General features: G+C 44.6%; 1 protein-coding gene and 2 pseudogenes across 1 annotated transcript in view; 2 read left to right on the top strand and 1 right to left on the bottom strand.

Annotated features, from left to right (window-relative positions):
- LOC134910984 (proton-coupled folate transporter-like) overlaps positions 1 to 10,879 on the top strand; it is a 668,553-nt gene extending 657,674 nt beyond the window's left edge. Inside the window, exon 12 of the mRNA XM_063919378.1 lies at positions 10,768 to 10,879. Coding sequence (XP_063775448.1) covers positions 10,768 to 10,879 — 112 coding nt within the window. The remainder of the gene's footprint in view (positions 1 to 10,767) is intronic.
- An 11,714-nt stretch (positions 10,880 to 22,593) lies between these two features.
- Positions 22,594 to 22,712, bottom strand: LOC134912499 (5S ribosomal RNA; annotated as a pseudogene).
- Positions 22,713 to 25,504: 2,792 nt separating this feature from the next.
- On the top strand, positions 25,505 to 25,623 carry LOC134912616 (5S ribosomal RNA; annotated as a pseudogene).
- Positions 25,624 to 25,846: the final 223 nt, after the last annotated feature.

The following is a 25,846-nucleotide window of genomic DNA, read 5'->3' as shown; positions in this document are numbered from 1 at the left end:
AAATGATGGGTCTATTAAACTGTCCATGTCCTGTTTAAACAACATATGGGTGGGTGGAAGTGCCTGGGTGGGCGGGATAACCCAAGACAATTCCATCTTGCACCTCTTTTTTTTCTATGCATTATGTGCTATTTGGGGCCTAGTTATTAAAACTGCCATCCTGTCTGCCACTGTATTGCCACTCCTAGATGGGCCAGGTGTTTTTGCCGCCCACTTGTGTCACTTAGCTTAGTCATTCGGCGACCTCGGTGCAACCTTTTGGCCTAAAAACAATATTGTAAGGTGTTTAGAATAGACTGGAAATGAGTGGAAATTAATGTTATTGAGGCTAATAATACTGTATGATCAAAATTACCCTCAAATTCTGTGATTTTAGCTGTTTTTATGTTTTTTTCAAAAATCATCCGAAACCAAAACCTGAAAGGGTGGTTTTGGCTAAATGAATTCAGTTCCAAAACACAAGCGGGGATCCAGATCCAAAACCAAAACACAAAACCCGAAAAGTGTCCGCTGCACATCTCTAATAACCAGTAGTAAACAAACCATCTCTTTTGAAACAGTCTTTGAACTATGGGGGAAATTCAGACCTGATCACTCCTCTGTGCAAAGGTTTACAATCAGATAGTCCCCGTGCAAATCTGCGTACACCATGCGAAAGTCCCTGTGAACACTGGTCAGCTGTAAATACATTCACAACTCATTCACCATCTAATGTTTTTTCCACTCTGTGCGTATCCCAGGACCTTCTCCTACAGTGCGATAGAATCAGGATGATCAGGGCCAGAGCTGACATCCCACACACTCCCTGAAAACACTTGGGCATGCCTGAATTTTTCCTGACACTCCCAGGAAACAGCCAGTTACCACCCCCAAATGTCTGCTTATTGTCAATCAGCCTGCATTCGCCTAGCGATCAAAAAAGATACGGGATTTTTTTGCAGTTTAACACATGTGCACACTATGATCCGTATGCATAATCAATAATCGGCCACCTTGCGAATTTGCACAAAAGTGATCAGGTCTGAATCGGGCCCTATATTCTAGCAATGTTCAATATTTCTAATTGTGTTACGTAGTGCTAGATTTCTGTTTGTGCTGTAAGATATGTGCTGTTAAAAAGCCTTTTGAAAATATGAATCAAATTGAAATAGCTAAGGTTAATCGATAATAACCAGAGGTCATAGCCAACAGTTTACATGTATTTGTGCAATTCTGTTCAAATTGTGGTAGGCTAAGTTTGTACATAGAGGTTTTATTCAAACAAATGCTCCTGAATTAGTTTCCTTAAATTGAATTCAAATATAGTTGATTAGAACACTAAAGCTATTTCATGTGAGAAATAAACCTGTATTCAGATATTACCAGTTATTTATATAGCGCACATATATTCCGCAGCGCTTTACAGAGACTATTTGCCCATTCACATTGGTCCCTGCCCCAGTAGATCTTACAATCTATATTCCCTACCACATGTACACGAGCACACATTCATACTAGGGTTAATTTGTGTTGGGATCCAATTGACCTACCAGTATATATTTTTGGATTGTGGGAGGAAACCAGAGTACCCGGAGGAAACCCATGCAAGTACGGGGATAATATACAAACTCCGCACAGGTAGAGCCATGGTGGGACTAGAACCCATGACCTCAGTGCTGTGAGGCAGTAATGCTAACCATTACACCATCCGTACTGCCCAAATATGTATGATAATTGTATGTCTGATACAATTATACAATACAAAAGACTTCCCAATAGTTATAGTATGCTAGCAAAGGTGCATTAATTATATAGATTCATGGAAAATAAGATACTGTATGGTGTGGCATATTTCTAGTAATAAAAATTGTAACTATCCTCAGAAATCTAGGATGTTTGATCATCTTAAATGGAGGGAATGTTAAATAAGGAGAGTTATGGTAGACTTGCCTTTGTTAACTCTTTCTTCGAGGTCCATAGGGTCTACAAGGAGACAATCGGGTATAGGTGTTGGAAAATGGAGGGAATGTTAAATAAAATAAGTTATTGCATAATCTAGTAGGTTTTATTTTAAAGTTGGTAAATAATCACAGGTCAGAAATCATAATCTCTGTATAGGACATTGTAAATAATAGAAAACAAAATAATGTCCTGGTTAAAATAAATGTTTTTTAGTACCTAAATAATAAAGGCAGAAAATATATATATAGAAAGGTGATTGAATGTCACAAAAAGAGAAGGTGGCATGATTATTCCTCCCAAAATTGGCTAGCCACCAACAATTTTCCATTTGGAGTACTGTAGACCAGTGGCAGCCATGACAGAATGAGAAGTAAGAGCAGACAACTACCTTGAGAGGGTTCACTTTCATCACTTAAAATAATTAGTTGTTCTCTTATTTCAAATGTGTAGGATAGCTGTCTTCAATGTTAAATATATACTTATTTATTTATAAAAAATAATTTAGATAGCGCCAGCTTTTACAGAGTTGTTGTCAGATTCTAATATAGGAAGTATTTTTAGAGGAAATATACATTTGTATATTATCTGAACAGTGTGCTTATACTGTACATATATATATATATATATATATATATATATTATTTTTTTTTTTACTTTCTTACCATTCCCTGTCAATTTAGTCTCATAGGAGGGAAATGTTCCCCACCATTGTTTCTTTCCTTGGTTACCTGGTTACCCTAATTATCCTATTGTAATCAAAAGCAAAATTAGTAATTATGTTCCTGCTTAAACTTCATGAAAAAAAAACCTTAACTAATAATGATTCTACCCACTAAAATTCAACATCAGTACTGCAGGTCACTATTAAATTAGATTTGTATCTGATTTTTTTCAATCATTACATGATATTTGTTGTACAAGGTGTTATGCACACCAGTGCCAGCAGGAATGTACTGGTGTCTGAACGGAGAGGGATGCAAAACAAATGAACTCACAGACAGACTGGGGAATATGACATTGCATACACAGAAGGTGATAGGGTAACAAAATAAACACAAAGTGAACAGAGAAGCCCAAAGGCTAAGAAACTGGGTGTCTCCCTAGTATTAGGAATGCTCAGATGGAAAGAAGCAAGATGTTGTGATTTAATACGTAGAGAACCCAAAATGCTGTTGCTAAGGGCAACAGCAAAACCCTAAAGGGTTACCAACTGGTGTGGCAGTAAACTCCTTGGTCAGAGATGGAATAATAGACACAAGGAAAGTCTCCACAATCCTAGTCCTCACTTGCAGTGCACTGGTTCAGTTTAATGCCACTAAACTGACACCTGAACACCTTGCACAGTGAGAAAGGATTTTGGCAGGCAAGTCTGAGAATACAGCCACAAACTTGCTAGGTTCACAGAGTAGCAAAAGAACCCTAGCAGGTTAAACAACTGACTCCAGTCTTACTGCTAGGTCTGGATTGGCAGAGTGTAATACCAAATCCCAAGGCCTATTTGCAGTAAGCAACAAACAATTACAAAGTTTACACAGTACTAGCTAGCTTTCAGAAACTGACTAACCAACAAAGATTCAGCAGCATCTGCCTAACATGAGAAGAGGGTTTATATAGCAGGTGCTGTCCACGTCCCACTCAGACCTCACAGACTGTGAGCACAAAAACCAGCACCGGATCCCCTGCCGTGCACAGAGCCTGTAACCACTGCACAGCAAAAGACCCGAACCGGAGTATCAGCTACGCTCAGGTTACTCCGCTAGCACTTGTCTCCCGGTTGCCATGACGACGTGGCAGCACAGAGCAGGAGATCCTAACAGTACCCCCCCTCTGACGAGGGGTCAAAGAACCCCTACCACCGGGTTTATCGGGGAACTGCGAGAAGAAAGAGCGTAACAGTCTGGGGGCATGAAGATCACAACTGCGCACCCACGACCGCTCCTCCGGGCCATACCCCTTCCAGTGCACCAAAAATGACAGCCAACCCCGAACCATCTTGGAGTCAAGAATCCTTTCAACAACAAACTCCCTCTGGCCACGTATCAGAAGAGGGGAAGGTCTTCCACTGGAAGAAGGATTACTAATCGCCCGTTTTAAAAGGGAACAATGAAATGTTTTATTGATACCCAAATAACGGGGTAGATCTAACTGAAATGCCACCGGATTGATAACCCTAGTGATCTTATAAGGACCGATGAACCGGGGGCCTAACTTATGAGATGGCTGTCTCAACTTCAAATTCTTGGTAGACAACCAGACGAAGTCTCCTAATTTGAAGCTGCAGGGTCTTTTCCGCTTATCAAAAACCCTTTTGGTCACTAATGACACAGACACAAGAGCTTTCTTCACTTTCCTCCAAATACCTCTATGGACCGAAACCACAGAGGAACCACCAGGCGTGGAGTCCAGGGGGTCAAAAGAATTGGCCTTAGGATGATGCCCATACACACAAAGGAAGGGAGAGATCCCTCTTGCAGAGTGAGCCGCGTTGTTATAGGCAAACTCCGCCATGGACAGATGAGCAACTCAGTCAGTCTGACACTTGGAGACATAACACCTGAGGAACTGCTCCAAGGACTGGTTCACCCTCTCAGTCTGCCCATTAGACTGTGGATGGTAGCCTGACGACAAGCTCACAGAAATCTGGAGATCAGAACAAAATGCCCTCCAGAATTTGGCCACAAACTGGGATCCGCGGTCAGAGACCACATCAAGTGGCAACCCGTGGAGGCGCACAACATGCAGCATAAATAATTCAGACAGGCGTCTGGCCGATGGCAGCCCAACCAATGGAACGAAGTGCGCCATCTTCGAAAACCTGTCAACGACAACCCAGATGGCTGTCATCCCCGAGGATTTAGGCAAGTCCACCACAAAATCCATTGAAATGTGGGTCCATGGCTTAGATGGAATAGAGAGTGGATGCAATGGGCCAACAGGAACCCCTCTAGGAGTCTTATTTCGGGCACAGATGTCACATGCCCGAACCCACTGATCCACATCCCTAGCCACCGAGGGCCACCACACCGCCCTAGATAGCAACTCCCGAGTTCTGGCAATACCCGGGTGACCTGCCGACTTCTTGGCATGGAATTCCAGGAACACTCGCTGTCTTAACCTAGGAGGCACAAACAAAAGACCTACCGGAAGGTCTGGAGGAGCCTGCTCCTGTGCTCTAAGGACTAATAACAAGAGGTCCTGGGTAATGCCCACTTTAATACATGATGGGGACACAATGGGCAATGGCTCCTCGGTGGTCTCCTGGATTGGAGCAAAACTCTGCGAGAGCGCATCAGCCTTGATGTTTTTTGACCCAGGGCGATATGTTATCAAAAAATTAAAGCGAGCAAAAAACAAAGCCCATCGTGCCTGCCTGGCATTGCGGCGCTTCGCTGACTCTAAATATGCCAAATTCTTATGGTCGGTGAGAATTGAGACCACAAACTTAGCCCCCTCAAGCCAGTGTCTCCACTCCTCGAGTGCATCCTTAATAGCCAACAATTCCCGGTTACCCACGTCATAATCCATCTCGGCAGGTGAAAATTTACGGGAAAAGTAAGCACAGGGATGAAGGCGATTATCAGACACCCCCATCTGAGAGAGCACTGCCCCAATACCCATCTCAGAGGCATCCACCTCCACCACAAAAGGACGCTCTGGATCTGGGTGTCGCAGCACCTTGGCCGAGACAAATGCCCTTTTGAGACGGGCAAAAGCCGCTTTGGCCTCACAAGACCAGTGAGCAACATCCGCCCCTTTCTTAGTGAGTGCCACCAAGGGCGCCACTATAGACGAAAATCCAGCGATAAATCGTCTATAAAAATTCGCAAAGCCCAGAAAACGCTGAAGCGCCTTCAAACTAGTGGGCTGCACCCAATCCAGGACTGCCTGTACCTTGGAACCCTCCATTTGGAAACCTTCTGGAGAGATAATATATCCTAGAAATGCGATTTGCTGAACTTCAAATTCGCACTTCTCCAGCTTCGCCCCAAGCCGGTGGTCTCTGAGTTTCTGGAGGACTAAGCGTACATACTTCCGATGTTCCTCCAGGGAATGGGAGAAGATTAGGATGTCATCTAAGTATACAACTAAGAATCTATCCAAATATTCCCTGAGCACATCATTCATGAAGTCCTGGAAGACTGCCGGGCATTACAGAGCCCAAAAGGCATCACCAAATATTCATAATGCCCTGAGTTGGTATTAAAGGCAGTCTTCCATTCATCCCCCTCTCTTATTCGGATTAGATTGTACGCACCGCGTAGGTCAATCTTAGAAAAAATGGTGGCAGTACGAAGCTGGTCAAACAAGACCGAAATGAGAGGCAGTGGGTATGAGTTTTTAATCGTGATACGGTTCAATTCCCTGAAGTCGATGCAGGGTCGCAACGAACCGTCCTTTTTACCCACGAAGAAGAACCCCGACCCAACTGGAGACTGTGAAGGTCTGATAAATCCCTTAGCCAAGTTCTCCTGAATGTACTCTGCCATAGCCTGAGTCTCAGGACGTGACAGGGAGTACAACCTGCTCTTGGGAAGCTTAGCATTCAGCAACAAATTAATGGCACAGTCATAGGGGCGATGGGGAGGTAGTACCTCTGCAACTCTTTTGGAGAACACGTCCGCAAAATCTGCATAACATCCTGGCAATCCTTGCAAACTTAGCTGCGAAAGCCTGACTGGAAGGCTCAAGCAACTCCTGAAACAATCAGTACCCCAACTAAGAATCTCCCCAGAGACCCAGTCAAATTGAGGATTGTGGGCCCTTAACCAGGGTAACCCCAACACCAATGGGGCAAAAGTACAGACAGTCACATAAAAGGACAATTTTTCAGAGTGCGTTGCTCTAATAAACAAAGAAATCTGGCTAGTGCAAGAGGTAATTTTACCCTGGGACAATGGTTCCCCGTTTAACCCACAAATCACAATTTCCGATGCCAAGGGTACTAAGGGAACAGAGTGTTTCAGGGCGAATTGGCGGTCCATAAAAACCCCATCGGCCCCACTGTCCACAAAGGCCTCAGTCTTGACAGTTTGACCGAGGATCTTCAAGGTCACCGGAATGATAAAAGTCTTCTTGGGAAATTCTGACTTCTGGCCTGACAGGATATTTCCCATCACCCTCAGGCCCTGAAGTTTTCTGGCTTTTCTGGGCATGATACTACCACATGACCTTTATTCCCACAGTACAAACATAACCCCTGCTGTCTCCACCGCGTCTTCTCACGCGAGGAGAGGCGGGTAGCCCCAATCTGCATAGGCTCCTCGGAAAATTCCTCAGAGTCTGAGGTTCCCTTGGGAAAGAAGGAAACCTCGGTCTCCCTTTCAAGCCTGCGCTCTCTCAGCCGTCTATCCACCCGAATGGATAACTGCATGAGCTGATCCAAGCTATCAGGCAAGGGATATTGTACCAGTTGGTCTTTTAACTGGTTAGAAAGACCTCTTCGGTACTGGTGTCTCAGGGCTGGGTCATTCCACTGGGTATCATGGGCCAACCTCCGAAACTCCGTACAATAAACCTCAACTGACCTTCGCCCTTGCTTAAGGATCGAAATCTGAGCCTCGGCTGAGGCCGTCTTGTCAGGGTCATCATACAACATGCCCAGTGCCGTAAAAAAAGCATCAACACTTTTAAGTGACGGACAGTCAGGCTGCAACCCATATGCCCAGACCTGTGGGTCTCCTTGTAGCAAGGAAATCACTATGCCCACCCGCTGAATCTCCGACCCAGAAGACTGAGGCCTAAGTTGTAAATATAGCTTGCAGCTCTCCTTGAAACAAAAGAACTGCGAGCGATCTCCAGAAAAACGATCCGGGAGATTTACTTTCGGCTCCTTAACCCCTGAAGGTACTGCTGCTGCGGGAGCTCCGCCAGCGGCCTGCGAGGTGTGCATTTTAATGGACAAATCATTAAATTGTCGAGTCAGGACCTGCACCTGATCGACCACCTGTTGCAAAGTATTTTGAGGGGTATGCTCCATATTCCCACAAAATTTCAACAGGAGTATTGGGCTGCTGAATATGTTATGCACACCAGTGCCAGCAGGAATGTACTGGTGTCTGAACGGAGAGGGATGCAAAACAAATGAACTCACAGACAGACTGGGGAATATGACATTGCATACACAGAAGGTGATAGGGTAACAAAATAAACACAAAGTGAACAGAGAAGCCCAAAGGCTAAGAAACTGGGTGTCTCCCTAGTATTAGGAATGCTCAGATGGAAAGAAGCGAGATGTTGTGATTTAATACGTAGAGAACCCAAAATGCTGTTGCTAAGGGCAACAGCAAAACCCTAAAGGGTTACCAACGGGTGTGGCAGTAAACTCCTTGGTCAGAGATGGAATAATAGACACAAGGAGAGTCTCCACAATCCTAGTCCTCACTTGCAGTGCACTGGTTCAGTTTAATGCCACTAAACTGACACCTGAACACCTTGCACAGTGAGAAAGGATTTTGGCAGGCAAGTCTGAGAATACAGCCGCAAACTTGCTAGGTTCACAGAGTAGCAAAAGAACCCCAGCAGGTTAAACAACTGACTCCAGTCTTACTGCTAGGTCTGGATTGGCAGAGTGTAATACCAAATCCCAAGGCCTATTTGCAGTAAGCAACAAACAATTACAAAGTTTACACAGTACTAGCTAGCTTCCAGGAACTGACTAACCAACAAAGATTCAGCAGCATCTGCCTAACCTGAGAAGAGGGTTTATATAGCAGGTGCTGTCCACGCCCCACTCAGACCTCACAGACTGTGAGCACAAAAACCAGCACCGGATCCCCTGCCGTGCACAGAGCCTGTAACCACTGCACAGCAAAAGACCCGAACCGGAGTATCAGCTACGCTCAGGTTACTCCGCTAGCACTTGTCTCCCGGTTGCCATGTCGACGTGGCAGCACAGAGCAGGAGATCCTAACACAAGGATTATTTTATTTATTCCTTTGTTAATGTGATGAGTTAAATTGCATATCTTGTAGTGGGTATTTTAAGAATTTATCTTAGTAACAGCTCTACTGTGCATTTTATTGAAATTTAATTCAAAGATTGAAATTAGCAAAATTCTACAACTATTTTTTTTACATCTTCAAAAATTAAAAACAGAAGAAAGCAGAGATGAGTTATTAATCAATGTGCAGAAATACACCACCATAAATCTAATTATTTTGACAAAAATGTATATATATCCACCCTGCACATACATAGCGGGATGCGGTCAACATCCCGCTGGACGGGATCCCGGCGGTCGAAATACTGACGCCGGAATCCCGACCGCCACAATCCCGACCGCCACAATCCCGACATATTCTCCCTCCGTGGGTGTCCACGACACCCATAGAGGGAGAATATAATAGTGTGCCGAGTGTAGCGAGGCACCGTGCCCGCAGCGTGGCGAGCGAAGCGAGCCCGCAAGGGGCTGCTTTCCGCTCGCCACCCCTGTCGGAATTGTGTGGTTGGGATTCCGGTGTCGGTATTTCGACCGCCGGGATCCCGTCCAGCGGGATTACGTACTGATCCCTACATAGCTGCACTTCCACATTTTGAAATGTCACTGTAAAGTCAGTTTGTTCATTTCTTTTTTGGTAAATTGCTGCTATTAATGCCTTTGTGGCTGCATAATCTGAGGAAAAATATGCAGAAAAGTTGATGGGCTACAAAGGTCCTAGACTTCCCACAGCAAACAGGCTTCACATGGAAGATAGCATATTGCAATACAGTGATTTACCTGCAGAGCTCCAGTGATGTAAAAAATACTCTCGATGATGCCACATTGCCAGATAGCTATGAACATCTGTCATAACTGATGAGTTCTTCCTTGTCAGCTGTATAATCAGCAATGGAAGGGACAATTGTTAATGATGTAGCAGGTGCTAACTCCCAAAATCGAACCCATTGCTGCCGAAAAAGTCCAGACCTGACAATTGCATGGCATTCTGGTCAATTGACCTTTATTGTAAAAATCAATACTGTATGTTTACCTGTTAATTTAGAAATTACACCTATGTTTTTTTTGGTCAGGTTTGCCATCAGTTTTACAGAAGGTTTCAAAACCTTCACTTGATAAATCATAAATTCCTATTCAATTCTATTTTTTTTCAATGATGTTGCATCATTATTTCATTGTAAAATGTAGATTATCTGTGGCTTTGAGGCAGTTTTGGCCTTAGTAAATCTGTGGGTTGCAAAAAAAGAAGAGTTTCATACCAGTAATTATATCAGTTTAAGCATTAACTACTGCTTGACCATTGTGGTATGATAGGTCAACAGGTCTACATGAAAATGTTGATAGGATTGATCTGTTGATGTGCATCAATGTCGGCATGCTCAGCATGTTGACAGGGACCATATCCACATTCATCATGTCTACACATGATGAACTGTCAATAAACCATCCCCATGATCTAGTGGATTCTTCCCTTCTTCCAGTGGCAAGGGCATCTCCAGCATCATTTTCCAGAGCCCAGCAGACATATCATAGTCACATCCATCGTGGACCTCCGATGCTGCTGCATGCCAATGTGTATTTCTCCTCCTATCCCTAACCGTACTCGATACCCCTAACTCTCCCTCTAGGGCCAAACCCTAACCTGCTCCCACAGCTTAACCCTCCTGGTGGCACTTAACCCTGTCTGACTCCTGAAACTATCAACATTTCACATGACAACATTTCAAATGTCAACATTATGTACTTGTACACAGTTTGAGGATGTCAAGCTAGTGCCTATTGACAGTTTGAACCATGTCAAAATTCTGATGGCTACATTATGGTGTCAACCTTACGTACATTCGCCTGATTGCTGAGAAATTTATCTTGTTTATGTTTGATCTTTGTAGCCACTTCACTATTGGCTTTTTATTTAATGCTGTGTTTATTACACCAACCTCACTAACTGATCCTAAGGATATTGCTCATAAATCTTTAACTCAGACCAAAGGAACAGTATGAGGCTCCGAAACCATAATCCACGATAAGTGCTGGCATTTGGGGGAGGATCGCGCCGCATTGGGGCTAATAGGATAGCCCCCGGCAACACAATTACCAGTATTCATTGACCATGGATATTTGGAGAACACCCAAAATATGATAAGAAACTCTGTAGAGATGCAGTAGGTTACAGTTTTTAAAGTTTTTTTTAATTTGAGTTAACGGTATAATGCAGTATACAATGCTCAGAAAAACTGATAAAAGCTAATACATAACAAAACTGATAAAATCTAATACACAAAATAGAACTGTAAATTACAAAAACAAACTGAGATTCAGAAATATGACTGTGGAAAGAATTTGCCTCAACAATAAGAAAAAAAATTATAATTCTACTTTTTGTGGTTTTACTGTATAGTCCTGCAAAAAGTACTGTATGTTATGCACTATTTCATAGCATTTGTATCATTATAAAAATGTAAACAGAATCTGTGAATCACCATAATATAGAATAGAGATGAGCGGGTTCGGTTCCTCGGGATCCGAACCCCCCCTGAACTTAACCTATTTTACACGGTTCCGAGGCAGCCTCGGATCCTCCCGCCTTGTTCGGTTAACCAGAATGCGCCTGAAAACGCTTCATATCTGTGCTCAGTGTGCTGCAAATATCTGATCAGTGTGCTGCTTTGTGGGGACTGGGGACCACCAGTATATACTATATACTTTTCTATAGCTTCTATACTGCTTGTCAGGACACACATGGGTCACAGTTACACAGCTCTGTACTGATATATACAATAATATATATACTTTTCTATAGCTTCTATACTGCTTGTCAGGACACATGTGTCATAGTTACACCGCTCTGTACTGATATACAGTAATATTATATATATTTTTATTAGTGATGAGCGGATTCGGTTTTACTCGGTTTTACTCGGTTCTCAAAACCGAATCTTATTGGCTATCCAAACCACGTGACATCAGTGAGCCAATAAGATTCGGTTTTGAGAACCGAGTAAAACCAAGTAAAACCGAATCCGCTCATCACTAATTTTTATATAGCTTCTATACTGCTTGTCAGGACACATGGGTCACAGGTACACCGCTCTGTACTGATATACAGTAATATTATATATATTTTTATATAGCTTCTATACTGCTTGTCAGGACACATGTGTCACAGTTACACCGCTCTGTACTGATATACAGTAATATTATACATACATTTCTATCGCTTCTATACTGCTTGTCAGGACACACATGTGTCACAATTACACCACTCTGTACTACTACTGATATACAGTAATATATAGAGATGTGCACCGTAAATTTTTCGGGTTTTGTGTTTTGGTTTTGGGTTCGGTTCCGCGGCCGTGTTTTGGGTTCGAACGCGTTTTGGCAAAACCTCACCGATTTTTTTTTGTCGGATTCGGGTGTGTTTTGGATTCGGGTGTTTTTTTCAAAAAACCCTAAAAAACAGCTTAAATCATAGAATTTGGGGGTCATTTTGATCCCAAAGTATTATTAACCTCAATAACCATAATTTCCACTCATTTTCAGTCTATTCTGAACACCTCACACCTCACAATATTATTTGTAGTCCTAAAATTTGCACCGAGGTCGCTGGATGACTAAGCTCAGCGACCCAAGTGGCCGACACAAACACCTGGCCCGTCTAGGAGTGGCACTGCAGTGTCACGCAGGATGGCCCTTCCAAAAAACACTCCCCAAACAGCACATAACGCAAAGAAAAAAAGAGGCGCAATGAGGTAACTGTGTGACTAAGCTCAGCGACCCAAGTGGCCGACACAAACACCTGGCCCATCTAGGAGTGGCACTGCAGTGTCAGGCAGGATGGCCCTTCCAAAAAATACTCCCCAAACAGCACATGACGCAAAGAAGAAAAAAAAGAGGCGCAATGAGGTAGCTGTGTGACTAAGCTCAGCGACCCTAGTGGCCGACACAAACACCTGGCCCATCTAGGAGTGGCACTGCAGTGTCAGGCAGGATGGCCCTTCCAAAAAACACTCCCCAAACAGCAGATGACGCAAAGAAAAAAAGAGGCGCAATGAGGTAGCTGTGTGAGTAAGCTCAGCGACCCTAGTGGCCGACACAAACACCTGGCCCATCTAGGAGTGGCACTGCAGTGTCACGCAGGATGGCCCTTCAAAAAAAAAAACACTCCCCAAACAGCACATGACGCAAAGAAAAAAAGAGGCGCAATGAGGTAGCTGTGTGAGTAAGCTAAGCGACCCTAGTGGCCGACACAAACACCTGGCCCATCTAGGAGTGGCACTGCAGTGTCACGCAGGATGGCACTTCAAAAAAACACTCCCCAAACAGCACATGACGCAAAGAAAAAAAGAGGCGCAATGAGGTAGCTGTGTGACTAAGCTCAGCGACCCAAGTGGCCGACACAAACACCTGGCCCATCTAGGAGTGGCACTGCAGTGTCAGGCAGGATGGCCCTTCCAAAAAATACTCCCCAAACAGCACATGACGCAAAGAAAAAAAGAGGCGCAATGAGGTAGCTGTGTGAGTAAGCTAAGCGACCCTAGTGGCCGACACAAACACCTGGCCCATCTAGGAGTGGCACTGCAGTGTCACGCAGGCTGGCCCTTCCAAAAAACACTCCCCAAACAGCACATGACGCAAAGAAAAATGAAAGAAAAAAGAGGTGCAAGATGGAATTGTCCTTGGGCCCTCCCACCCACCCTTATGTTGTATAAACAGGACATGCACACTTTAACCAACCCATCATTTCAGTGATAGGGTCTGCCACACGACTGTGACTGAAATGACGGGTTGGTTTGGACCCCCACCAAAAAAGAAGCAATTAATCTCTCCTTGCACAAACTGGCTCTACAGAGGCAAGATGTCCACCTCATCATCATCCTCCGATTCACCACCGTGTACATCCCCCTCCTCACAGATTATCAATTCGTCCCCACTGGAATCCACCATCACAGCTCCCTGTGTACTTTGTGGAGGCAATTGCTGCTGGTGAATGTCTCCATGGAGGAATTGATTATAATTCATTTTAATGAACATCATCTTCTCCACATTTTCTGGAAGTAACCTCGTACGCCGATTGCTGACAAGGTGAGCGGCGGCACTAAACACTCTTTCGGAGTACACACTTGTGGGAGGGCAACTTAGGTAGAATAAAGCCAGTTTGTGCAAGGGCCTCCAAATTGCCTCTTTTTCCTGCCAGTATACGTACGGACTGTCTGACGTGCCTACTTGGATGCGGTCACTCATATAATCCTCCACCATTCTTTCAATGGGGAGAGAATTATATGCAGTGACAGTAGACGACATGTCCGTAATCGTTGTCAGGTCCTTCAGTCCGGACCAGATGTCAGCATCAGCAGTCGCTCCAGACTGCCCTGCATCACCGCCAGCGGGTGGGCTCGGAATTCTGAGCCTTTTCCTCGCACCCCCAGTTGCGGGAGAATGTGAAGGAGGAGATGTTGACAGGTCGCGTTCCGCTTGACTTGACAATTTTCTCACCAGCAGTTCTTTGAACACCTGCAGACTTGTGTCTGCCGGAAAGAGAGATCCAAGGTAGGTTTTAAATCTAGGATCGAGCACGGTGGCCAAAATGTAGTGCTCTGATTTCAACAGATTGACCACCCGTGAATCCTTGTTAAGCAAATTAAGGGCTCCATCCACAAGTCCCACATGCCTAGCGGAATCGCTATGTGTTAGCTCCTCCTTCAATGTCTCCAGCTTCTTCTGCAAAAGCCTGATGAGGGGAATGACCTGACTCAGGCTGGCAGTGTCTGAACTGACTTCACGTGTGGCAAGTTCAAAAGGTTGCAGAACCTTGCACAACGTTGAAATCACTCTCCACTGCGCTTGAGTCAGGTGCATTCCACCTCCTATATCGTGCTCAGTTGTATAGGCTTGAATGGCCTTTTGCTGCTCTTCCAACCTCTGAAGCATATAGAGGGTTGAATTCCACCTCGTTACCACTTCTTGCTTCAGATGATGGCAGGGCAGGTTCAGGCATTTTTGGTGTTGCTCCAGTCTTCTGTACGTGGTGCCTGTACGCCGAAAGTGTCCCGCAATTCTTCTGGCCACCAACAGCATCTCTTGCACGCCCCTCTCGTTTTTTAAATAATTCTGCACCACCAAATTCAAGGTATGTGCAAAACATGGGACGTGCTGGAATTTGCCCATATTTAATGCACACACAATATTGCTGGCGTTGTCCGATGCCACAAATCCACAGGAGAGTCCAATTGGGGTAAGCCATTCTGCGATGATCTTCCTCAGTTGCCGTAAGAGGTTTTCAGCTGTGTGCGTATTCTGGAAAGCGGTGATACAAAGCGTAGCCTGCCTAGGAAAGAGTTGCCGTTTGCGAGATGCTGCTACTGGTGCCGCCGCTGCTGTTCTTGCGGCGGGAGTCCATACATCTACCCAGTGGGCTGTCACAGTCATATAGTCCTGAGTCTGCCCTGCTCCACTTGTCCACATGTCCGTGGTTAAGTGGACATTGGGTACAACTGCATTTTTTAGGACACTGGTGAGTCTTTTTCTGAGGTCTGTGTACATTTTCGGTATCGCCTGCCTAGAGAAATGGAACCTAGATGGTATTTGGTACCGGGGACACAGTACCTCAAACAAGTCTATAGTTGGCTCTGCAGTAATGATGGATACCGGAACCACGTTTCTCACCGCCCAGGATGCCAAGGCCTCAGTTATCCGCTTTGCAGCAGGATGACTGCCGTGATATTTCATCTTCCTCGCAAAGGACTGTTGGACAGTCAATTGCTTGGTGGAAGTAGTAAAAGTGGTCTTACGACTTCCCCTCTGGGATGACCATCGACTCCCAGCAGCAACAACAGCAGCGCCAGCAGCAGTAGGCGTTACACGCAAGGATGCATCGGAGGAATCCCAGGCAGGAGAGGACTCGTCAGAATTGCCAGTGACATGGCCTGCAGGACTATTGGCATTCCTGGGGAAGGAGGAAATTGACACTGAGGGAGTTGGTGGGGTGGTTTGCGTGAGCTTGGTTACAAGAGGAAGGGATTTACTGGTCAGTGGACTGCTTCCACTGTCGCCCAAAGTTTTTGAACTTGTCACTGACTTATGATGAATGCGCTGCAGGTGACGTATAAGGGAGGATGTTCCGAGGTGGTTAACGTCCTTACCCCTACTTATTACAGCTTGACAAAGGCAACACACGGCTTGACAAATGTTGTCCGCATTTCTGTTGAAATACTTCCACACCGAAGAGCTGATTTTTTTGGTATTTTCACCAGGCATGTCAATGGCCATATTCCTCCCACGGACAACAGGTGTCTCCCCGGGTGCCTGACTTAAACAAACCACCTCACCATCAGAATCCTCCTGGTCAATTTCCTCCCCAGCGCCAGCAACACCCATATCCTCCTCATCCTGGTGTACTTCAACACTGACATCTTCAATCTGACTATCAGGAACTGGACTGCGGGTGCTCCTTCCAGCACTTGCAGGGGGCGTGCAAATGGTGGAAGGTGCATGCTCTTCACGTCCAGTGTTGGGAAGGTCAGGCATCGCAACCGACACAATTGGACTCTCCTTGTGGATTTGTGATTTCGAAGAATGCACAGTTCTTTGCTGTGCTTTTGCCAGCTTAAGTCTTTTCATTTTTCCATCCTCATGTGAAGCTGTACCACTAGCCATGAACATAGGCCAGGGCCTCAGCCGTTCCTTGCCACTCCGTGTGGTAAATGGCATATTGGCAAGTTTACGCTTCTCCTCCGACGATTTTATTTTAGATTTTTGAGTCCTTTTTTTACTGATATTTGGTGTTTTGGATTTTACATGCTCTGTACTATGACATTGGGCATCGGCCTTGGCAGACGACGTTGATGGCATTTCATCGTCTCGGCCATGACTAGTGGCAGCAGCTTCAGCACGAGGTGGAAGTCGATCTTGATCTTTCCCTATTTTTGGAACCTCAACATTTTTGTTCTCCATATTTTAATAGGCACAACTAAAAGGCACCTCAGGTAAACAATGGAGATGGATGGATACTAGTATACTTATGGATGACGAGTGACTGCCGACACAGAGGTAGCTACAGCCGTGGACTACCGTACTGCGTCTGCTAGTATAGACTGGATGATAATGATATAAAAAATATATATATATCACTACTGCAGGACAGGTATATATTATATAATGACGGACCTGCTGGACACTGTCAGCAGCAGACTCCTAAACTACTAGTATGAAGAAGATAGAAAAAAAACCCACCACAGGTAGGTATACAATTATGGACGAGCACTGCCGACACAGAGGTAGCTACAGCCGTGGACTACCGTACTGCGTCTGCTAGTATAGACTGGATGATAATGATATAAAAAATATATATATATATCTACTGCAGGACAGGTATATATTATATAATGACGGACCTGCTGGACACTGTCAGCAGCAGACTCCTAAACTACTAGTATGAAGAAGATAGAAAAAAAAAACCCACCACAGGTAGGTATACAATTATGGACGAGCACTGCCGACACAGAGGTAGTGTTATGTATACCAGTGCCTGCAGGAAAGTACTGGTGTCAGAACTGTTATGTACACCAGTGCCTGCAGGAAAGTACTGGTGTCAGAACTGTTATGCACAACAAATGGACTCACAGACAGACTGGGGAATATGACATAACGTACACAGAAGGTGATAGGGTAACAAAATACACACAAAGTGAACAGAGAAGCCCAGAGGCTAAGGAACTGGGTATCTCCCTTGTATTAGAAATGCTCAGATGGGAAAAGCAAGATGTTGTGTTTTAATACGTAGAGAACCCGAAATGCTGTTGCTAAGGGCAACAGCAAAACCCTAAAGGGTTACCAACGGGTGTGGCAGTAAACTCCTTGGTCAGAGATGGAATGATAGACACAAGGAGAGTCTCCACAATCCTAATTCTCACTTGCAGTGCACTGGTTCAGTTTACTGCCACTAAACTGACCCCTGACACCTAGCACAGTGAGACAGGATTAGACAGGCAAGTCTTAGAATACAGCCGCAAACTTGCTAAGTTCACAGAGTAGTAACAGAACCCCAGCAAGCTAAACGACTGACTCCAGTCTTACTGCTAGGTCTGGATTGGCAGAGTGTAATACCAAATCCCCAGGCCTATTTGCAGTAAGCAACAAACAAATACAAAGCTACACAGTACTGGCTAACTTTTAGGAACTGACTAACCAACAAAGATTCAGCAGCATCTGCTTAACCTGGAAAGAGGCCTTATAAAGCAGGTGCTGTCCACGCCCCACTCAGACCTCACAGACTGTGAGTACAAAAACCAGCACCGGATCCCCTGCCGTGCACAGAGCCTATAACCACTGCACAGCAAAAGACCCGAACCGGAGTATCAGCTGCGCTCAGGTTACTCCGCTAGTACTTGTCTCCCGGTTGCCATGACGACGTGGCAGCACAGGGCAGGAGACCCTAACAGTACCCCCCCTCTGACGAGGGGTCAAAGAACCCCTACCACCGGGTTTATCGGGGAACTGCGAGAAGAAAGAGCGTATCAGTCTGGGGGCATGAAGATCACAACTGCGCACCCACGACCGCATCCTCCGGGCCATACCCCTTCCAGTGCACCAAAATTGACAGCCGACCCCGAACCACCTTGGAGTCAAGAATCCTTTCAACAACAAACTCCCTCTGGCCACGTATCAGAAGAGGGGAAGGTCTTCCACTGGAAGAAGTATTCCTAATCGCCCGTTTTAGAAGGGAACAATGAAATGTTTTATTGATACCCAAAGAACGGGGCAGATCTAACTGAAATGCCACCGGATTGATAACCCTGGTGATCTTATAAGGGCCGATGAACCGGGGGCCTAACTTATGAGATGGCTGTCTCAACTTCAAATTCTTGGTAGACAACCAGACGAAGTCTCCTAATTTGAAGCTGCAGGGTCTTTTCCGCTTATCAAAAACCCTTTTGGTCACTAATGACACAGACACAAGGGCTTTCTTCACTTTCCGCCAAATACCTCTAAGGACCGAAACCACAGAGGAACCACCAGGCGTGGAGTCCAGGGGGTCAAAAGAATTGGCCTTAGGATGATGCCCATACACACAAAGGAAGGGAGAGATCCCTGTAGCAGAGTGAGCCGCGTTGTTATAGGCAAACTCCGCCATGGACAGATGAGCAACCCAGTCAGTCTGACACTTGGAGACATAACACCTGAGGAACTGCTCCAAGGACTGGTTCACCCTTTCAGTCTGCCCATTAGACTGCGGATGGTAGCCTGACGACAAGCTGACAGAAATCTGGAGATCGGAACAAAATGCCCTCCAGAATTTGGCCACAAACTGGGATCCGCGGTAAGAGACCACATCAAGTGGCAACCCGTGGAGACGCACAACATGCAGCATAAATAATTCAGACAGGCGTCTGGCCGATGGCAGCCCAACCAGTGGAACGAAGTGCGCCATCTTCGAAAACCTGTCAACGACAACCCAGATGGCTGTCATCCCCGAGGATTTGGGCAAGTCCACCACAAAATCCATTGAAATGTGGTCCATGGCTTAGATGGGATAGAGAGTGGATGTAATGGGCCAACAGGAACCCCTCTAGGAGTCTTATTTCGGGCACAGATGTCACATGCCCGAACCCACTGATCCACATCTTTAGCCACCGAGGGCCACCACACCGCCCTAGATAGCAACTCCCGAGTTCTGGCAATACCCGGGTGACCTGCCGACTTCTTGGCATGGAATTCCAGGAACACTCGCTGTCTTAACCTAGGAGGCACAAACAAAAGACCTACCGGAACGTCTGGAGGAGCCTGCTCCTGTGCTCTAAGGACTAATGATAAGAGGTCCTGGGTAATGCCCACTTTAATACATGATGGGGAAACAATGGGCAACGGCTCCTCGGTGGTCTCCTGGATTGGAGCAAAACTCAGCGAGAGCGCATCAGCCTTGATGTTTTTTGACCCAGGGCGATATGTTATCAAAAAATTAAAGCGAGCAAAAAACAAAGCCCATCGTGCCTGCCTGGCATTGAGACGCTTCGCTGACTCTAAATATGCCAGATTCTTATGGTCAGTGAGAATTGAGACCACAAACTTAGCCCCCTCAAGCCAGTGTCTCCACTCCTCGAGTGCATCCTTAATAGCCAACAATTCCCGATTACCCACGTCATAATTCATCTCGGCAGGCGAAAATTTACGGGAAAAGTAAGCACAGGGATGAAGGCGATTATCAGACACTCCCATCTGAGAAAGCACTGCCCCAATACCCATCTCAGAGGCATCCACCTCCACCACAAAAGGACGCTCTGGATCTGGGTGTCGCAGCACCTTGGCCGAAACAAATGCCCTTTTGAGACGGGCAAAAGCCGCTTTAGCCTCACAAGACCAGTGAGCAACATCCGCCCCTTTCTTAGTGAGTGCCACCAAGGGCGCCACTATAGACGAAAATCCAGCGATAAATCGTCTATAAAAATTCGCAAAGCCCAGGAAACGCTGAAGCGCCTTCAAACTAGTGGGTTGCACCCAATCCAGGACTGCCTGTACCTTGGAACCCTCCATTTGGAAACCTTCTGGGGAGATAATATATCCTAGAAATGCGATTTGCTGAACTTCAAATTCGCACTTCTCCAGCTTCGCCCCAAGCCGGTGGTCTCTGAGTTTCTGGAGGACTAAGCGTACATGCTTCCGATGTTCCTCCAGGGAATGGGAGAAGATTAGGATGTCATCTAAGTATACAACTAAGAATCTATCCAAATATTCCCTGAGCACATCATTCATGAAATCCTGGAAGACTGCCGGGGCATTACAGAGCCCAAAAGGCATCACCAAATATTCATAATGCCCTGAGTGGGTATTAAAGGCAGTCTTCCATTCATCCCCCTCTCTTATTCGGATTAGATTGTACGCACCGCATAGGTCAATCTTAGAAAAAATGGTGGCAGTACGAAGCTGGTCAAACAAGACCGAAATGAGAGGCAGTGGGTATGAGTTTTTAATCGTGATACGGTTCAATTCCCTGAAGTCGATGCAGGGTCGCAACGAACCATCCTTTTTACCCACGAAGAAGAACCCCGACCCAACTGGAGACTGTGAAGGTCTGATAAATCCCTTAGCCAAGTTCTCCTGAATGTACTCTGCCATAGCCTGAGTCTCAGGACGTGACAGGGAGTACAACCTGCTCTTGGGAAGCTTAGCATTTGGCAACAAATCAATGGCACAGTCATAGGGGCGATGGGGAGGTAGTACCTCTGCAACTTTTTTGGAGAACACGTCCGCAAAATCTGCATAACACCCTGGCAATCCTGGCAAACTTAGCTGCGAGAGCCTGACTGGAAGGCTCAAGCAACTCCTGAAACAATCAGTACCCCAACTAAGAATCTCCCCAGAGACCCAGTCAAATTGAGGATTGTGGGCCCTTAACCAGGGTAACCCCAACACCAATGGGGCAAAAGTACAGACAGTCACATAAAAGGACAATTTTTCAGAGTGTGTGGCTCCAATAAACAAAGAAATCTGGCTAGTGCAAGAGGTAATTTTACCTTGGGATAATGGTTCCCCGTTTAACCCACAAATCTCAATTTCCGATGCCAAGGGTACTAAGGGAACAGAGTGTTTCAGGGCGAATTGGCGGTCCATAAAAACCCCGTCGGCCCCACTGTCCACAAAGGCCTCAGTCTTGACAGTTTGACCGAGGATCTTCAAGGTCACCGGAATGATAAAAGTCTTCTTGGGAAATTCTGACTTCTGGCCTGACAGGATATTTCCCATCACCCTCAGGCCCTGAAGTTTTCTGGCTTTTCTGGGCATGATACTACCACATGACCTTTATTCCCACAGTACAAACACAACCCCTGCTGTCTCCTCCGCATCTTCTCACGCGAGGAGAGGCAGGTAGCCCCAATCTGCATAGGCTCCTCGGAAAATTCCTCAGAGTCAGAGGTTCCCTTGGGAAGGAAGGAAATCTCAGTCTCCCTTTCAAGCCTACGCTCTCTCAGCCGTCTATCCACCCGGATGGATAACTGCATGAGCTGATCCAAGCTATCAGGCAAGGGATATTGTACCAGTTGGTCCTTTATCTGGTTAGTGAAGAAACAAAAGGTTTTGGATCCTGCACAGACCTAGATTCAAAATTACACAGTGAATATTCTGAAAACCAGAAATGGACAATACTATTTGGAAATTCCTGTCTGTCCGTGTGGTGGTGCGCCCGGAGTCATAAATAGGCAAAAGTATATGTACAAGAAGAAAAAGTATGACTCTTGTTTGGGCGCACTCTTATCGTATTATCATTAATGATGGTCAGTAAGAGATAAGTCTATAGTTTTAATGAAGTCGTCTTTAGTTAGTACCCTTCTCCACACATAAAAAACTCAAAACAAAATAAATTCAACATAGCCATGATTATACAATGCGGGAAATATGTCTGGATGAAGAAACTTATTAGATTTCAAGGAGTATATGGAATGTTCAGATCTTATTTATGCCTGGATAAATGCATATAGGAAAAGTAGCTACATCTCAAGCTGCCTCCGTCTGCTGAAGATCTGTACAAACTTGGTTTGTATTAATGCGGCCCTGGTTGGGTTAAATACGCGAGTGGGAGAGCCCACACACTGTTAACAATTCTATTAATTTGCCACTATCATTGGTAGGTAAATAGTCACAATTGGAGATTAAAGAAGTAGTTGGATTAAGTGTAAGTGGTGATACTGCTGTTGGCGTTTTTACTATAGGGAAGAAAAACTTACCTACTTCACCAGGTATTCCCTAGCAGTCGCCTGTCTAGGTACTGACCTGGCCCACCTCCGTTTAGCTTCCAAGATCGGACGAGATTGGGCGTGAACGTAGGGGTATGGTCGTAGGGAGAGCTTGCCCTATATCACCAATGAGAGTGCACCGAAAAAGAAGGAATGGTTCCTTCTTCAGAGAAAGAATGAATGATTGATCAGACTGTATTATGGGATTGGGTAAGTCGTAATAGAAAAATAGGTGTGAATCTGCTGTCCACGTTAGACTGGAGAGACGTGTCCCTGAGAGAACACGTTCTCCAGAATCATGGATGAGAGTTCACAGAAGGAAGAAAAGTGGGAATATGGTAATAGAAAATAGGAAATATTATGAGCACAGTTTATTTGATGCTCTAGGTCTCCTTTTGGTCACCTGTTATGTTTAAGCATCGTAAATTTAGGTGACGGTAAACGGTATCATACAGGTATCACAAAGAAGGAAGAAACAAGACAATGACTGTAATCATATGACCATATACAGACCAATGAGTTCATATAAAAGGTGCCAAATCGCTGGATACGGGGTTACGCGTATTTAGCACATCCTATTAGATATCCTGAAAAACAGGTATGGTAGCCTGAAAAAATCCAAATGGTCATTTATGACAGTGGCAAAGTATATTCCTGTTGGTAACAGTAAATGTTTGTATTATCATATAATAATGAATGAGACTGAAGAGTTGTCACCCATTAAACTGACCCCTTGGTGACACGTCCTAGAGGGGACAGACACACAGAATATGCCTTTGAGGAGCTGCCTGGGGCAAGCTACTTCCTCAATCAAACGAAATCAAAATCAATTCCTGCAATCATAAGTATATGCAGTAATTTAATTCGCATAAAACAAAAAGAATTATGCGGAAAAGAGAAATCAGTCCCTGTAACCATAAATATATACAGAGATATTGTTTGCTTATTGTGCATAGACAAAAAGATTTGTATCTAGCGAATATGCTGTGCTCATTCTCTGGGAGCATAAACTGTGTAAGTAGCAACACTATTATCTGAGATATACAAGAGGCTATGTCACCTAATTATGTCAAAATTTGCTTACATGGGGGGGTGCATGTGTGTGCAGCACAGTCAAATTTGAAAGTATTGAACCACAGCAGAAATATTAAATCAGACAGAGAGGCAGAGAGTGTGACTCAGTATAATCTGCATGACCTGTGGCTGTTTAAAACAACCAACAGGCGATGTGCTCACTGAAAACAAACTTAAGGTGTCAAACAGGCAAAGGTGCCAAAGATAAGATAATTATGGTAACAAATATCACCCATTCAGTTGTTCAGACAGGAGGGATGCCCACTAGAAAAAAAAAAATTGTATACATAAAGTATAAGAGAAATGTAGAGTTAGAGAAATGTATAGATAGATAGTGAAATGTATAGAGAAATGTATAGTTATAGAAATGTTTACATAGAAAGTAGTGTGTAGATAGATTGACATAAAGATAGAAAGATGGAGAAATGTATAGATAGAAAAATGTATAGATAGGGAGAAAGGAAATGTATAGATAAATGTATAGGTAGAAAATTGTAGAGATAGATAGGAATGTATAGATAGCAAAATGTATACGTAGAGTTTCTTTTTTTTTTTTTTTCTTTTTTTTTTCTTTTTTTTTTTTTTTTTTTCTAGTGGGCATCCCTCCTGTCTGAACAACTGAATGGGTGATATTTGTTACCATAATTATCTTATCTTTGGCACCTTTGCCTGTTTGACACCTTAAGTTTGTTTTCAGTGAGCACATCGCCTGTTGGTTGTTTTAAACAGCCACAGGTCATGCAGATTATACTGAGTCACACTCTCTGCCTCTCTGTCTGATTTAATATTTCTGCTGTGGTTCAATACTTTCAAATTTGACTGTGCTGCACACACATGCACCCCCCCATGTAAGCAAATTTTGACATAATCAGGTGACATAGCCTCTTGTATATCTCAGATAATAGTGTTGCTACTTACACAGTTTATGCTCCCAGAGAATGAGCACAGCATATTCGCTAGATACAAATCTTTTTGTCTATGCACAATAAGCAAACAATATCTCTGTATATATTTATGGTTACAGGGACTGATTTCTCTTTTCCGCATAATTCTTTTTGTTTTATGCGAATTAAATTTCTGCATATACTTATGATTGCAGGAATTGATTTTGATTTCGTTTGATTGAGGAAGTAGCTTGCCCCAGGCAGCTCCTCAAAGGCATATTCTGTGTGTCTGTCCCCTCTAGGACGTGTCACCAAGGGGTCTGTTTAATGGGTGACAACTCTTCAGTCTCATTCATTATTATATGATAATACAAACATTTACTGTTACCAACAGGAATATACCTTGCCACTGTCATAAATGACCATTTGGATTTTTTCAGGCTACCATACCTGTTTTTCAGGATATCTAATAGGATGTGCTAAATACGCGTAACCCCGTATCCAGCGATTTGGCACCTTTTATATGAACTCATTGGTCTGTATATGGTCATATGATTACAGTCATTGTCTTGTTTCTTCCTTCTTTGTGATACCTGTATGATACCGTTTACCGTCACCTAAATTTACGATGCTTAAACATAACAGGTGACCAAAAGGAGACCTAGAGCATCAAATAAACTGTGCTCATAATATTTCCTATTTTCTATTACCATATTCCCACTTTTCTTCCTTCTGTGAACTCTCATCCATGATTCTGGAGAACGTGTTCTCTCAGGGACACGTCTCTCCAGTCTAACGTGGACAGCAGATTCACACCTATTTTTCTATTACGACTTACCCAATCCCATAATACAGTCTGATCAATCATTCATTCTTTCTCTGAAGAAGGAACCATTCCTTCTTTTTCGGTGCACTCTCATTGGTGATATAGGGCAAGCTCTCCCTACGACCATACCCCTACGTTCACGCCCAATCTCGTTCGATCTTGGAAGCTAAACGGAGGTGGGCCAGGTCAGTACCTAGACAGGCGACTGCTAGGGAATACCTGGTGAAGTAGGTAAGTTTTTCTTCCCTATAGTAAAAACGCCAACAGCAGTATCACCACTTACACTTAATCCAACTACTTCTTTAATCTCCAATTGTGACTATTTACCTACCAATGATAGTGGCAAATTAATAGAATTGTTAACAGTGTGTGGGCTCTCCCACTCGCGTATTTAACCCAACCAGGGCCGCATTAATACAAACCAAGTTTGTACAGATCTTCAGCAGACGGAGGCAGC

Source organism: Pseudophryne corroboree, chromosome 4, assembly GCF_028390025.1.
Source record: "Pseudophryne corroboree isolate aPseCor3 chromosome 4, aPseCor3.hap2, whole genome shotgun sequence".
Taxonomy (NCBI): Eukaryota; Metazoa; Chordata; class Amphibia; order Anura; family Myobatrachidae; genus Pseudophryne; species Pseudophryne corroboree.
The sequence above is the reverse complement of the archived record's forward strand: the minus strand, read 5'-3'. Positions and strand labels throughout refer to the sequence as shown.